This window comes from Bufo bufo, chromosome 4 (genome assembly GCF_905171765.1).
Source record: "Bufo bufo chromosome 4, aBufBuf1.1, whole genome shotgun sequence".
NCBI lineage: Eukaryota > Metazoa > Chordata > Amphibia > Anura > Bufonidae > Bufo > Bufo bufo.
In genome coordinates, this window is record NC_053392.1 from 59,432,478 (window position 1) to 59,445,737 (window position 13,260).

At 48.5% G+C, this 13,260-nt stretch overlaps 2 protein-coding genes across 4 annotated transcripts in view; one reads left to right on the plus strand and one right to left on the minus strand.

Annotated features, from left to right (window-relative positions):
• LOC120997277 (24-hydroxycholesterol 7-alpha-hydroxylase) overlaps positions 1-1,948 on the minus strand; it is a 77,937-nt gene extending 75,989 nt beyond the window's left edge. For both annotated transcript variants that reach the window (XM_040427301.1, XM_040427300.1), the window contains exons 1-2: positions 1,704-1,948; positions 906-1,041 (exon numbers count right to left, since the gene is read on the minus strand). In XM_040427301.1, coding sequence (XP_040283235.1) covers positions 906-1,041; positions 1,704-1,910 — 343 coding nt within the window. In that variant the 5' untranslated portion in view covers positions 1,911-1,948. The remainder of the gene's footprint in view (positions 1-905; positions 1,042-1,703) is intronic.
• A 205-nt stretch (positions 1,949-2,153) lies between these two features.
• SLC25A27 (solute carrier family 25 member 27) overlaps positions 2,154-13,260 on the plus strand; it is a 30,843-nt gene continuing 19,736 nt past the window's right edge. For both annotated transcript variants that reach the window (XM_040427302.1, XM_040427304.1), the window contains exons 1-3: positions 2,154-2,324; positions 3,968-4,150; positions 6,829-6,913. In XM_040427302.1, coding sequence (XP_040283236.1) covers positions 2,234-2,324; positions 3,968-4,150; positions 6,829-6,913 — 359 coding nt within the window. In that variant the 5' untranslated portion in view covers positions 2,154-2,233. The remainder of the gene's footprint in view (positions 2,325-3,967; positions 4,151-6,828; positions 6,914-13,260) is intronic.

Below are 13,260 nucleotides of genomic sequence, written 5' to 3' on the forward strand. Positions count from 1 at the left end.
TTTGTGACAAAATGTGCAACATTTTTGGGCTGAAGTATTAATAAAGTTGAGGAAAAAGTTAGAGGCCACGCCCCCTCAATTAAACCCACGCCCACTTCTACTACTTTTGGTGAGTGAGCTGTAGAAAGTGAGTTTTTTTTGTTTTTTTTGCACTTTTGGCCGCATACAGCCAGGCGCAGCAGGACCGCGGGTCGGTGAACCTGCCTTTTTATGCTCAGGAGCACAACTCCGGATGATAGGGGTTGTGGGCTCCGAAGCCAGACAACCCCTTTAAGGCCAGAAATGCTACAAAACTATTGAAAAATTTCTCCCCATGGATGCATGGTGGCAATTCCATCATTTCACCGTGACGGCATGCAACCAGGATCGGCTCAAGTTATGTGACCTTCTTTCCCATAGGCAAAATAATGCAAGTGCGACTGAAAGTCAATGTTTAGCCCCGGAAATGCAGTATAAGCAATTGCCTCATTCAGTATACCTAGCTGCTCCACTATACTGTAGGAGTAGCCAGCAGAAAATCATTCTCATGACACTGTGTTGCATCATTCCTCTATTATTCCTGCTAGAAGTTATGCATGAATTGCTAGCAGTTTGCAATGAAGGTCCAAGTGGGTGCCACCTGTCGGAGCGGGGGGGGGGGGGGGGGGGGGGGGGGGGGTGTCCCTGCACAGTTTGACACTGCCAACACTGATTGGATAAAGTCAGTCTGTGCAGAGACACCCTCAAGTGGTAACACCCATCTGGACCTTTATTGCAAACAGCTAGCAATTCATTCATAACTTTAAGGAGGAATAATAGAGGAATGGCACAACATAGAGTCATAAGAAATGTTATTACATGGGGAAGGCAAGTAGTTCCTAAAAACGGACCTGTCAGGAGAGGTGAGGGGTGCCCCCTGCGGTTACCTGTGTACTGGACCGGCTTCTGCACAGCGTGCTGGAAATCCACCAGCTTGGATGTAAAGAACTTTGACACTCCTTCCTCTCCGCTCACAAAGGTAAGCCTGTTCCCAGCCGCCATCACCGTGAAGACTGGACCGTGCTGTGCAAAGGAAATCATAGACCCATAGCTCAGGACAAACGCTGTATTGCTCTGGTTCCTCTATTATTCCTAATGGACAACTGGGTGTCATTATTCCCTTTGTCAAAGAGATGTGTCCTTACACGGTCTGATGCTGTCAGCAATGATCGGACAGGGTCAGGGTACGGGCACGCCGCCTGGTTTTACTGGGGCAGTTTTGAAAGCCAAAATCAGGGTCGGATCATAAAAGAAGAGAAAGTATAAAAGACAGATATGACTTTTTTTTTCTTTTTTTTATTCGCTTCCTGGTTTTGGATTCTAAAACGGACTCAAAAAACCTGGCGGCGTGCCCGTACCCTGACCCTGTCCGATCACTGCTGACAGTATCAGACCGTGTAAGAACAGCCCCCCCCCCCCAAACTGGTAACACCCTGTTGTCAATGTATTCACCTATTTCCAAGAGGAATAACAGAGAAAGATGCACTAGAATTATAATTTCATGGATTATTTACTAAAACGTGCTTATCTTGAAAGATGAAAAGTAGTCATATGCTCCAGATGTGCAGCAAAATGTGTAGAAAACCAAGAACTACAACTCCCAGCGTGCCCTGACATCATCAGGCTCCTTGGGCATGCTGGGATTTGTAGTTCCACAATGTACACTGAAGACAAAACTCCTTTACCTTCTGCCTGGCTTGTTCTATAAATTCCAGGGGGGCTTTGCCCATCTCTAGCGCAGCCCTCAGCCATGGTATCCAGCCGCTGATACAGGGAGGTGCAGGAAAGCTCTGGCTTTTTCTGAAGAGGTAACGTTTGGCCCCTTGTACAGCCAGGAAGGCCAGCAGGAGCCCCAGCACTGAGTAGCACAGCCCATCAATCCCCTCCAGCATCCTGAAGCCTAATGACACCTGACTGGCACCTACCCCAGTTCCTGCTGGCAGCTGGCCGGTGACGTCACGGAGAGGGCGTGGCCGCTGGACAAATGACAGGAGAGCGCTCAGATCCAGGGCAACCAATCAGCGTCTGCTTACCCTGCAGCCAGCCAATCGGAAGCGGAGGCTCGGCTCTGGGGCGGGCTTTTTTTTTATTGACAGACGACCCGGTCAGTAGCCTTTGGCAAGTCCAAAACTACGTTTCCCGTCATTCTTTGCAGGCGGCGTGACGTCACGCACCCCATGTGGTTTGGGTTCTTTGCACCAGGCTGTGCCCCGGGATGGCGCCTGAGGTCAGGGCTTTGCCGGACGGATGGCCCCGGCTCAGCAAGTTTGTCCTGTCCGCCTGTGCGGCCAGTGTGGCCGAGCTAGGTATCTGCTGTGTGTGTCCTTGTCGCTCACTGTCCTAGCTCTCAGGACTACAAGTCCCAGCATGTTCTGTTAACACGTTTCAAAGAAAAGGCATGCTGGTATTTGTAGTTCTACTGCAGCTCGTTATCATGTGTCCACAGTTTGCCAGTCTTACTTTTGGGGGGTGTGTGTCACGTGATGTGTTTTGAGTCATATGATCCCTGATTTGATTTCCAGAGCCCCCATGTTCAGATTTCACATACAAATATGTCTAACCCCTCATAATGTAAAGTTCTGCACGTTTCTAATGCACTTTGTTTCAATTCTTCACCGTTTTCATCTTCTCTGCTTGCTGTCAGTGAATAGAAACATTAACTGGTTAAAGGGGTTTTCAGGGAGTAAAAAACTGATCGCTGCACGCACCCCCTGCCGATCAGCTCCGGTAAGCGTTGCGGCCACCTCCCTGAGCCAGTGATGTCACGTTCATCGGTCATACGACCTATGTGCAGCTCACGTCAATGGGACTGCACTGCAATACCATGCACAGCCACTATGCAATGGGTGGCGTCGTTGTGAGCAGTGAGAGCAAATAGCAGATCGGCGGGGGTGCCGGCAATTGGTCCCTCCACCGATCGGATATCCTGAAGGTAAGTCATCCATATTCCACTCCTGGAAAACCCTTTTAAAAGGTTATTCTTAAAGCAGCGTTTTTTAGTTTTTTTTTAGCATATCCACACGACCCCCATCTCGCAGCAGCACATGCGCTCGGCTATTTTTTTTGAGTTGCTATAGAAGTGAATGGAGACAGCTGCGAATGTGCGGCCACCTCAGCAGTCACAAGACAGGGGTTGGAGGACCCCCGTTCTGAAGGTACTGTACACGAAGGTCCCACCTGTGGATATGCCACCCCTTGAAATGTGGAGGCTGAAACCGTATGCCTCTCACAGCAGATGCTTTGCTACAGTTGTATTTACTAAACGGCCTGGACTCCAGGCTGCTATATTTTACCTGCGCTGATACATTGTAGCAAACAGTCCGGCTAGTAAACAGTTTGATGCTGCTGATGGACCGAGCTCCCAGTCTACACTGGTCCAGCGGTGGGAAGTGTGAGGTCCAAATGGGTTTTCAGCCTCTCGTTGGGAACAAAATGTAACCTAGTAAGTACATCAGTCAAGTTCCTATTCATTTCTATGGGTCCACAAAAAAACGGACATCCATGTGCTTTCCACATTTCCACAACGTGTCCTATACTTGTCCGCAAAATGCAGCCCCATAGAAGTCAATGGATCTGCAAAAAAAAATGATGTAACACTGATATCTCACGGACATCGTCCATATTTTGCGGACCGCAGAATACATACGGTCATGAGAATGTAGGCCACGTTTCCATGTCCGTTTGACCGTGTTTCATCTGTGAAGGATCCATGTTTGGTCTTCGTGTCCGTTTTTTGCCCTCCGTGTGTGATATCATGGTTAAAGGGGTTGCATCGATTAGAATAAAGGATACGGCAGCATTTTTATCCCTGGATTGAGTCTGGTATTGAATAAGGCTGCGCTGCAATACCAGACACTGCCTAGGCGTGGCGCTGTTTAAAAAACAAAAACATGTCGACATGATATGCCTGTGTCTGCTACTGGATGTTACAGTCATGTTGTCTTTACAGTGACGTTCCCTTTGGATCTCACCAAAACGCGTCTACAGATACAAGGCGAGGCGGCACTGAAGCGGTCTGGAGAAGGGGGCTTGCCCTACAGAGGGATGGTGCGCACAGCGGTGGGGATTGTGCAGGAGGAAGGGCTGCTGAAGCTCTGGCAAGGGGCAACGCCTGCAGTCTATCGCCACATTGGTAATATATGTGTATAGAAAGAGCGACATGAGGGTAGAACCTTTACACAACGCAGTCACCCAACTGACGTATAACGAGATCTATTGGGGTCTGTCGTGGTGCCGCTGATACCCTGATTATGACAGTAAGTGGCCCTATTGATGAGAGAACTGGATGTTTATCCATATACAAGTAAGCCTACTGGAGCACCAAGGGGCCAGCCAGAGCCCTCGGAGCACCAGATTGTTACACCCCTTAAGCTTTAGTCCCTCTCCCTGGATGGAAAGGGCTAGACATCTGGTACCTGCACATTTCCTGGTCTTGGCGCGTGCACATTGCATCTTCAGCAGTGCAGATTCCCACTTAGCAAGCGCTGATATCTGTCACCTCGCGCCTGCGCTGTGTCTACCAGTTTCGGTGCTTCTGCTGTTCTCCGAGCAGAGACCGGTAGATACAGCACTGTACAAGCACTGAGACCGGGACACACAGCGCAGGCATAAGTCTAGCTGTCAATCCAGGGGAAGGGACCAAATCTCAAGGGGTGTAACAATCTGGTGCTCTGAGGGCTCTGGACAGCCCCTCGGTGCTCCAGTAACCTTATTTTCATATGAATAAAAATCCAGCTTTCTCATCAGTGGGGCCACCTACTGTCATAATCGGGGTATCGTTTTTGTCAGCATGATCGACCCTACCAGGCTGTATGCCTGGTTTCATAGGGTTGATCCTGCTGACAGATGCTCTTTTCAGAGTTAATGATATTGGAAACCTACCTGGGTCATCAATATCCGATCGGTGGGGGTCCAACATCCAGCACCCCCACCAGTCAGTTGTTCCCTGCAGTCTCTGAGCAGAGTAAGAAGCATAGCCCTGCCCGGTTACCCTTCAATTGAATGGAAGCTGAGGTGCAGTAATCCGACACGGCCACTACACTTTGAATGGCGCTGTGCTTTTATCTCTGTACATTGTCTTAGTTCTGTTTCCAGAGACTGCAGGGAACAGCTGATCGGTGGAGATGCCAGGAGTTGGACCCCCACCAATTGTACACTGATGACCTACCCTGAGGATAGGTTGGCAATATTATTAAAATCTATGGACACCTTTGGGGAAATTTTCTGTTATTGCATTCTACTCACTAGGGGCTAAAAATCATTTTTGCAATTGGTCTTTATTAGAAATTTTCAACAGTTTTTACTCTACAGCTTTCACCTTCAGTGCATCTGCAGACTACTGCGTTTGGTTTCACAGTTGAATCTGTCAGGGAGCTGCTCTGACAGCTCCGTCTGTAGCCCTTGTCTCTGAACTCCTGACAGCTCATGATCACTCATAAGAGATAAAACACTGATCAGAATGGAGCTATAATGAGTGTTTATGAGCTGTCAGGAGATCATAGATAAAGGCTACAGACCTATATACAGATGACGGATTCAGCTGTGAAACCAAAAGCAGTCGTCTGCAGATGCACAAAATGAAAGCTGTAGGGGAATAACTGTCGAAAATTTCTAATAAAGACCAATTGCAAAAATGATTTTTAGCCCAAAATGAATAGAATGCAATCATAAAAAATTGCGGTCTCAGAGGAGTCCATAGCCATTAACTCAGAAAACCCCCTTTAAGCTACGTGTATGTTCACCTCTGTGTTAGAGGCTCCACACTATGGGCGCCTTAGAGGAGCCCATTATACATGAATCCATTGATGCGGTCGGTGGCCGTCGCATGTCCGATCCACTGATGTGAACAGAGCCTCACAAAAGTGAAAAAATACCACCCCACCATCTGTATCAGTATCTACCTCCTCACGTTTTATGGTAGCCACATCCATTTCCGGTGTTCAGTGATATTTCCCTACCCTCGTCACTTCCTGTTGTGACGCGGCCACACCGGACATGACGTTCCCAGCTTTGGAAGGAGGTGTGCCGTGCAGGCGCACCACGACGGGATGGGGAAATTTCACACCACAGTTGGGGAGTGCCGCGCTACGCAGGCGCACATTGACGGGGTAGGGAAATTTCACACCAGAGTTGGGGAGAAGGAGCCACCTAATGCGCTTGCGCCTTACCTCTCAGCTGGACACCGGCCGAAACTGTGCATGCGCCGGTAGCCTCACCAGCATGAGAGATCAACCCAGAACCTGCGCAGATGAGACTAGCTCCAGCAAAGGCTCACGGTCGGGAAGTAGTTAGCCGCGCTTGCGCACTGGCCTGTAATTTTTCCCTACCCTCTAACTGCTGGTGAGGCTCCCGGCGCATGCGCAGTGTTGGCCGGTGTCCAGCTGAGAGTTAAGCCGTAAGTGCATTAGGTGGCCCCTTCTCCCCAACTGTGGTGTAAAAATTCCCTAGCCCATCGTTGTGCGCCTGCGCGGCGCAGCACACCTCCTTCCAAAGCTGGGAACGTCATGTCCGGTGCAGCCGCGTCACAACAGGAAGTGACGAGGGTAGGGAAATTTTACGGGTAGGGGAAATATCACGGAACACCGGCCCAGGACAGCACAAATTTGCTGAGACAGTCCCCCAAATTCAGGACAGTTGGCAACTATGCTTATGATGCAGATGGTTCCTGTGATACACGTGAGGCTCTAGGGCCGTGGATCGGGTCCATTCATTGTATTTGACACGTTTTTCTATCATTGTTGTGACTTTTCGCTCTAATAACCTATAATGTGGGTTCTACAATGGAGTGACGGTACTTTCCCTGTGACGCAGTGTACTCGGGGGTCCGCATGGTCGCCTACGAGCAGCTCCGGGACTCGCCACTTGGAAAAGGGGAGAGTGAGACGTTTCCTCTGTGGTAGGTGGCCGAATATTTCCCATATTCCTCGCTGTTTTGTATATCACACGTTGTGCATGGGGGGAGTATCGTATGGCTGAGACCGGACATAGGCCCCTTGGGTGTATATTTGGTATTAAATAGGGGTAAATTTATCAGAACTGGCGTAAAGGAAAACTGGCCTAGTTGCCCATAGCAGCCAATCCGATTCCGCCTGAGCTCTGAAAAATGAAAGGCGGGATCTGCGGCACCGCCGAGGTGTCGGGTGGCAGCAGGCTTGGCAGTAAAACATTGCCTGCGTGCCATCTCTGGCAGGTTACTAGCCTCAGTAATAACCCAGAATGCAGTTAGCTCCCTCTAGTGGTGGCTGTAGGTAGCCGACATGTTAGGCTGGAGCTCTGTATTAGAAGGAACACTAGATGATAGATGGGACTCAATGTAAGATGACACGGTCAGGGGCTAGTAGATGTATCTTTGCAACCAGGAGTAGGAGATACCGGGTCAGACAGGGTAAGCGAGTGGTTTAGGCAACCATATGATGTCCAGAGCAGCTTCTGCAGAGCCCCTCTGTCACCTGGATGGAGCAGCACAAATCTTACACCTCTCCTGGACTCCAGGCTGAATGCCCCTACATACCTGCATTGGAACAAACCCTCAGCTGTGTGAGCGGCACTAAATGATTTTGGTTGAATAGCAGCTCTCTTTTTAATATTACCACTAGTGTGAGGGCAGAAATGGGGGCAAAAAAGAAGGGATTAGGGGTTCAAATCTGCATTTCTTGTTTTCTAGGGTCCTTAAAGGGGTTGTCCACTTTTTACTATTGATGACCTTACCTCAGGATAGACGTTCAGTTAGTAGATGACGGCAGCATCGTTCTCCATTAATTCTTTATTGGTCGTTAATCCATGAAATATGTGCAAAAAAGACCAATAATAGCATCAACGTTTCGACCACAATGTAGTCCTTTGTCAAGCCTAGTATATAGTGCTTACTCCAAACCTTTATGATACAGGTCACCACCCATTCAATTCCATGGTTCAATCACAATAGGCAATTGTTATTCATCCACAGTGATGGTCAGTTCGCAGCGAACACATTCGGGCTGCCATCTTTAGTAAGGTAGACTCTCCCGTCCGGCGATGCACAGGTGAGCCCTTACCTGTGCCTGTGCCGGTCTGAAATCAAATGCAGTCACCGGGAGCAGGCAGTTCCGAGAACAGCCGCCGGGGGCCTTCATCGGGCTGTTCTCGGAACTGCCTGCTCCCGGTGACCGCATTTGATTTCTGACCGGCACAGGCAAGGGCTCACCTGTGCATCGCCGGACGGGTGAGTCTACCTTACTAAAGATGGCAGCCCGCATGTGTTCGCTGCGAACTGACCATCACTGTTCATCCACACTCTACTTATAAGGCTGCCAATAGGATTACACCTACTGGTAATTACCACCTTTAATAAGTGCCTTTACGGAGCTTCCATTATAGTAGAGGAGTTGTAAACCACGGATCGCAAGCGGTGTCGGACCATGCACGTGAAGTGCGCAGTGTTATTCCCTGCAAGAACAATAATAAAAACAGTTAAAATCAACATAAAAGTAGCAACATACTTCCGGTCTATACTGTTAAAGATCACATTAAACTCAATATTCAAACCAAATGGATCATTTCTCTGTCGCCCCGTCTTCTCAGCTTTCCCACGGAGTCAATTACTCTAAATCGCCGTTGATTAATTGAATGGCCACGTTCTATAAAGTGTTTGGCCACAGGCTTATCCGTCAATCTCTTCATTTAGTGTTTATTGATTCTTTCTCTAATCTCCATCGTAGTCTCTCCTATGTAGATCAAGCTGCATGGACATGGAATCCTATAGACGACCTCCCTCGATCTACATGTATCATATCCCCTGATCTTAAATGTTCGTCCTGTATAGGGGTGCACCAAGGTATCGCCTTTCATCATATTGACGCAATTACAACACCCCAAACAGGGGAAATTGCCATTTTTACGTGGCGCTAAAACCTGCTGCTTGTCTATTTGTGTACTACCTATATCCGTTTTCACCAATCGATCCCTAAGATTAGCTTTCAAGGGAGTTACTTCAAACTCTCGGATAGTGGGCACACCTATGTAATGTATGCCATTCCTTCCTCAGTATGATCACCAAAAGTGGATCCAAACGGAATCCTCTGTGTTGTACGCCATTTTGGTCGAGAATGTAACGTGCTATCTCCTGTTACATGACCTTGTTAATAGCCTAGATGGATACCCCCTGTCCATGATTTTATTTTTTTTTACACATTTCTTCAACCCTTGAGCCAAATCTCCGATCATCAGAGACCACCCGTCTGACTCTGAGTAATTGACTCCATGGTAATGATTCCACCATTTTGCCTGGATGATTACTGCCATACTGTCAGTCGGTTTCTGATACAGATCTGTCTTAATACATCTTTCCTCAACATAAGGCTCCATTCACACGTCCGTGGTGTGTTGCGGATCCGCAACACACCCGCCCGGCACCCCTATAGAAATGCCTATTCTTGTCCGCAAGCTGCGGACAAGAATAGGACATGTTCTATCTTTTGCGGAGCTGAGGACCTGAAGACTGGGGCCGCGCTCCGCAAATGCGGATGCTGACAGCACACTGTGAGCTGTCCGCATCCATTCCGTCTCCATAGAAAATGAATGGGTCCGCACCCATTCCGCAAAATTGCGGAACGGATGCGGACCCATTTGCGGACGTGTGAATGGAGCCCTAAACCCTGCCATCCAGGAACTGCAGTTCAGCCTGAGACACAGTCCTAGTGAACTGCAATCCCGGGATGCTCCTATTGAGATGCTCATGAAAGTTGTCCAATTCTTCGATTGAATCTGTCTGTAAGGTACAGAAATGCTGCTCTACCTACAAAATTGCGCTAACTTCAGGATAGGTCATCAATATCAGCCGTTTACCTGCTCGCCGCAGCAACTGCAGTGGTGAGCGGGTGTAATTACAAGTATGGCGTCCCCATTTACTTCTACGGGACGGCTCCGTCCTGTCCAGCTGAACAGACTTCTCCGTCCCATAGAAGTGAATCGGGACGCCATAATTGTAATGGCGCCGATGCAATGGCTGCGGCGAGCAAACGGAGCAGAGAAGGCGGCGCCTTCTCTTCAAGCAGCTGATCAGCGGCTGTGCCAGATATCAGACCCCCGCTTATCTGATATTGATGACCTGTCCTAAAACGTGGACGACCCCTTTAAAACGCTTGTGTAACATGCCGCGAAACATACACCTAAAAGCAATGCAAACTATGCATCAAAACAGTCCAAAATGATACTGAAGGTTTTATACCTGGCAATTTCCTTTAATCCAACATCTGACAATCCAGAAATTGTGATAATCCGGCAGAGAGATTGTGAGATTTCACAAAAACCCTGACGTTATCATTTCATATTGTGTGATTTCTTTCTCTCTACACTTACAAGTAAGTTCTGTGTAGGTTTCTATGAGAATTCACAACCGATCGGGCCCTACTGATTCCAGAAATAAGGAATTGTACCCCAATAAAATTAACCTTTCCTTGCTGTACCCGTCTCGCCTGCTTCCATGCCATTTTTCGTGCCTACCATGGTCACTCCTGTCACGCTGTTCACCACTCTGAGGACCTCTGGTAGCACCTTTGACCAGGTTCACTTTAGGTTCTTTTAGTGCTGAGTCTGCATTTACGCTCTTGCTTGTTTATTTGCTTGTCTGGCTTATTGGCGGCTTGGGTGAATTTTACTTCACAGAAGCCAATTTTTTTTATCTTATTTGGCAGGACGTTTTCTAATGTAGCCTAAAGGGGTTGTCCAGTATTCTTATATTCAGTGTCTGATCAGCGAGGGTCTGACACCCCCACCCCTAGTAGCTCCAGTGGGGGAACCGCACATCTCTCTCCATTGTGTAGTTGGCCGCATTGGTTATTGCAGCTCTGCTCCAATTGAAGGGAATGTGGAAATGGCCTTTATCTATTTTCGTAAGTCCCATAGCAGTGACTTGCTCGCCATTCACAATGGAGCCATGCTCGTGAAATAGGAGCAGATCCCAGAGGTGCGATTCTAGTGCTTCTCCCTCAAGCCAGTCAATAAAAAAAAAAAACTGCATAAAGTACTATAAATACAGTATTTGTTCATTGGTTGAATAATTGGGTGATAATATTATTAAAAGTGGTTTTGATAACGGGCACACTCATCTAGTACGGCACGAAAAGATTCACCTAAACTGTATTGATCAATATACCTTTTAATACTCGATACATAAAATGTATGAAAAAATCAATAAAACACAATACAGAGGCTAAACACTAACCGTTCATCTTCCTGTTCTGTGAACGAGTCATAGAGATTAGTGGACGGAAGGGATAGAGAGGACTGTGCAGCTGTAACTGTACAGCCGCACAGTTCTCTTTATGATTGGGCAGATCCATTCAGGAGCACTTTGCCCTTCATTAAGGCAAGAGCTGTGTGGGTGCACACTATCCCTCAGTGGGAACAGCCGCACATTGAAGATGTCTTATTTACCATTAAGAATTCAGGGCTGGGTTTGGGAAGGGGTTAGCTTCTACGGAGTCTGACTACGGAGAACATTGTTTGTAGTCAGGATCCACTTATAAGGGGCTTGTCCAGGTTTTCTTCCAAAAACAGCACCACACCTGTCCATGGGTTGTTTCTGATGTTTGAATGAACTTCTTGTTGGGTGACCTTAAAAGTGGACAAGGGGTTGTCCAAAAATGCATACTGTATGCTGTGCAACTGGAAAGTTTGTTTCTCATCTGTCTCAATGGGGGACACAGGCATTGACCATGGGTATAGCTGTTGCCGCTAGGAGGCGGCGTGTAAGTGTAAGCTCCTCCCTCTTCAACTATATCCCTTCCTGCAGGGACCAAGCTAATCAGTTTTAGCTTAGTGTCTGTAGGAGGCAAACCTTCCTGCTTTGCAGGTCTGCTGATTTTACTAATTTGGTCTTTTTTTTTCTAGCGGGAAGCTTCAGGCAGTCTGGGTAAAAACTGCCTGCACTCCCACCCAAACCCCCTGCTCGTTCCTGCTCTCTAGAAGAAAAGGAGGACCAGAGGTCCCTGTAAACCTCTGTCTCCCGCCAGCAAGCGCATCACCACGGCCGCCCCAGCGAAAGTCCCCTCTGTTTCTGGTGTAGCGTCACCAAAGGTGGTGATCCGGCTGGAGGATTTGACTAAGAAATGGTCGGCTCCACCTATAGTGGACCCACCAGTTTCCCGCTTGGCTAAACATACTACCTTGCCAATTGCGGATGGGGCTTCTTTTTCTAATATCAAAGATAAGAAGCTGGAAGCGTTTGCAAAATCTGCCTTTGAAGCAGTGGGCACAGCACTGCAGCCGGTGTTTGCCTCTACCTGGGTGAGCAAGGCTATAGGAGAGTGGGCAAGTAATTAACGTCAGGGTCTCGACTCGGAAGTCCCCTTGGGGGAACTTGCAGTTGTGGCCCTGCAGCTCTCACATGCCAGTGCATATATTTGTAAAGCATCTTTAGCCGCAGCCAGGTTTATGGCTCGCTCGTCAGCCCTGTTGTTGGCTATTTGCCGTATCCTATGACTCTCCTGCTGGGCAGCAGATAATGCTTCAAAGCGGACCCTGACGGCCCTCCCCTTTACCGGCAGCAGACTTTTTGGTAAGCGCCTGGATGAGATCATTTTGGATGCTACAGGTGGTAAGAGCACCCATTTACCACAGAACAGGGGGCGGTCTAATAAGTAAAAAAAAAAAAAGCGAAAGCCTTTTTTTCCCCCACCCTTTCAGAGTTTTTCCGGCCCCAAGGGAGCGTCTGATAAGTCAGCCACAGGCCAGAAGCGCAAGCCTTTCTTTTAAGCTGCGGCCTTCCTGGCATTTCCGTCAACAGGGGTCCAAGTCCTTTAACCCTAAGAGCTCCGCTGCATGACAGGCGGCTCGCGGCGCCCTCCGTTCGGGTGGGCGGTCCGCTTAATGTGTTTCAGCATGTTTGGCTGGCTCTTGTCAAAGATGCGTGGGTGAGGGAGGTCATTGCAGAGGGCTACAAGTTGGACTTCAAGTCCTCCCCTCCGTTACGTTTTTTTTCGGTCGTCCCCTACGGCCTCTCCCGCAGCCGCAGATTCTTTTTTTCTGGCAATTCACACGCTGCTGCAGCAAGGTGTGATTGTTCCGGTTCCTGTGCAAGAACGTTTTCAGGGGTTTTACTCCAGTCTCTTTGTGGTTCCAAAAAAAGAGGGGACGGTCCGTCCCGTTCTGGACCTCAAGGTGCGCAACCATTTCCTTTGCGTTGGTCATTGCGTCCATGGAACCGGGGGAGTACCTGTCCTCGATAGACATCGAGGACGCTTATCTTCACGTGCCCATATGCGT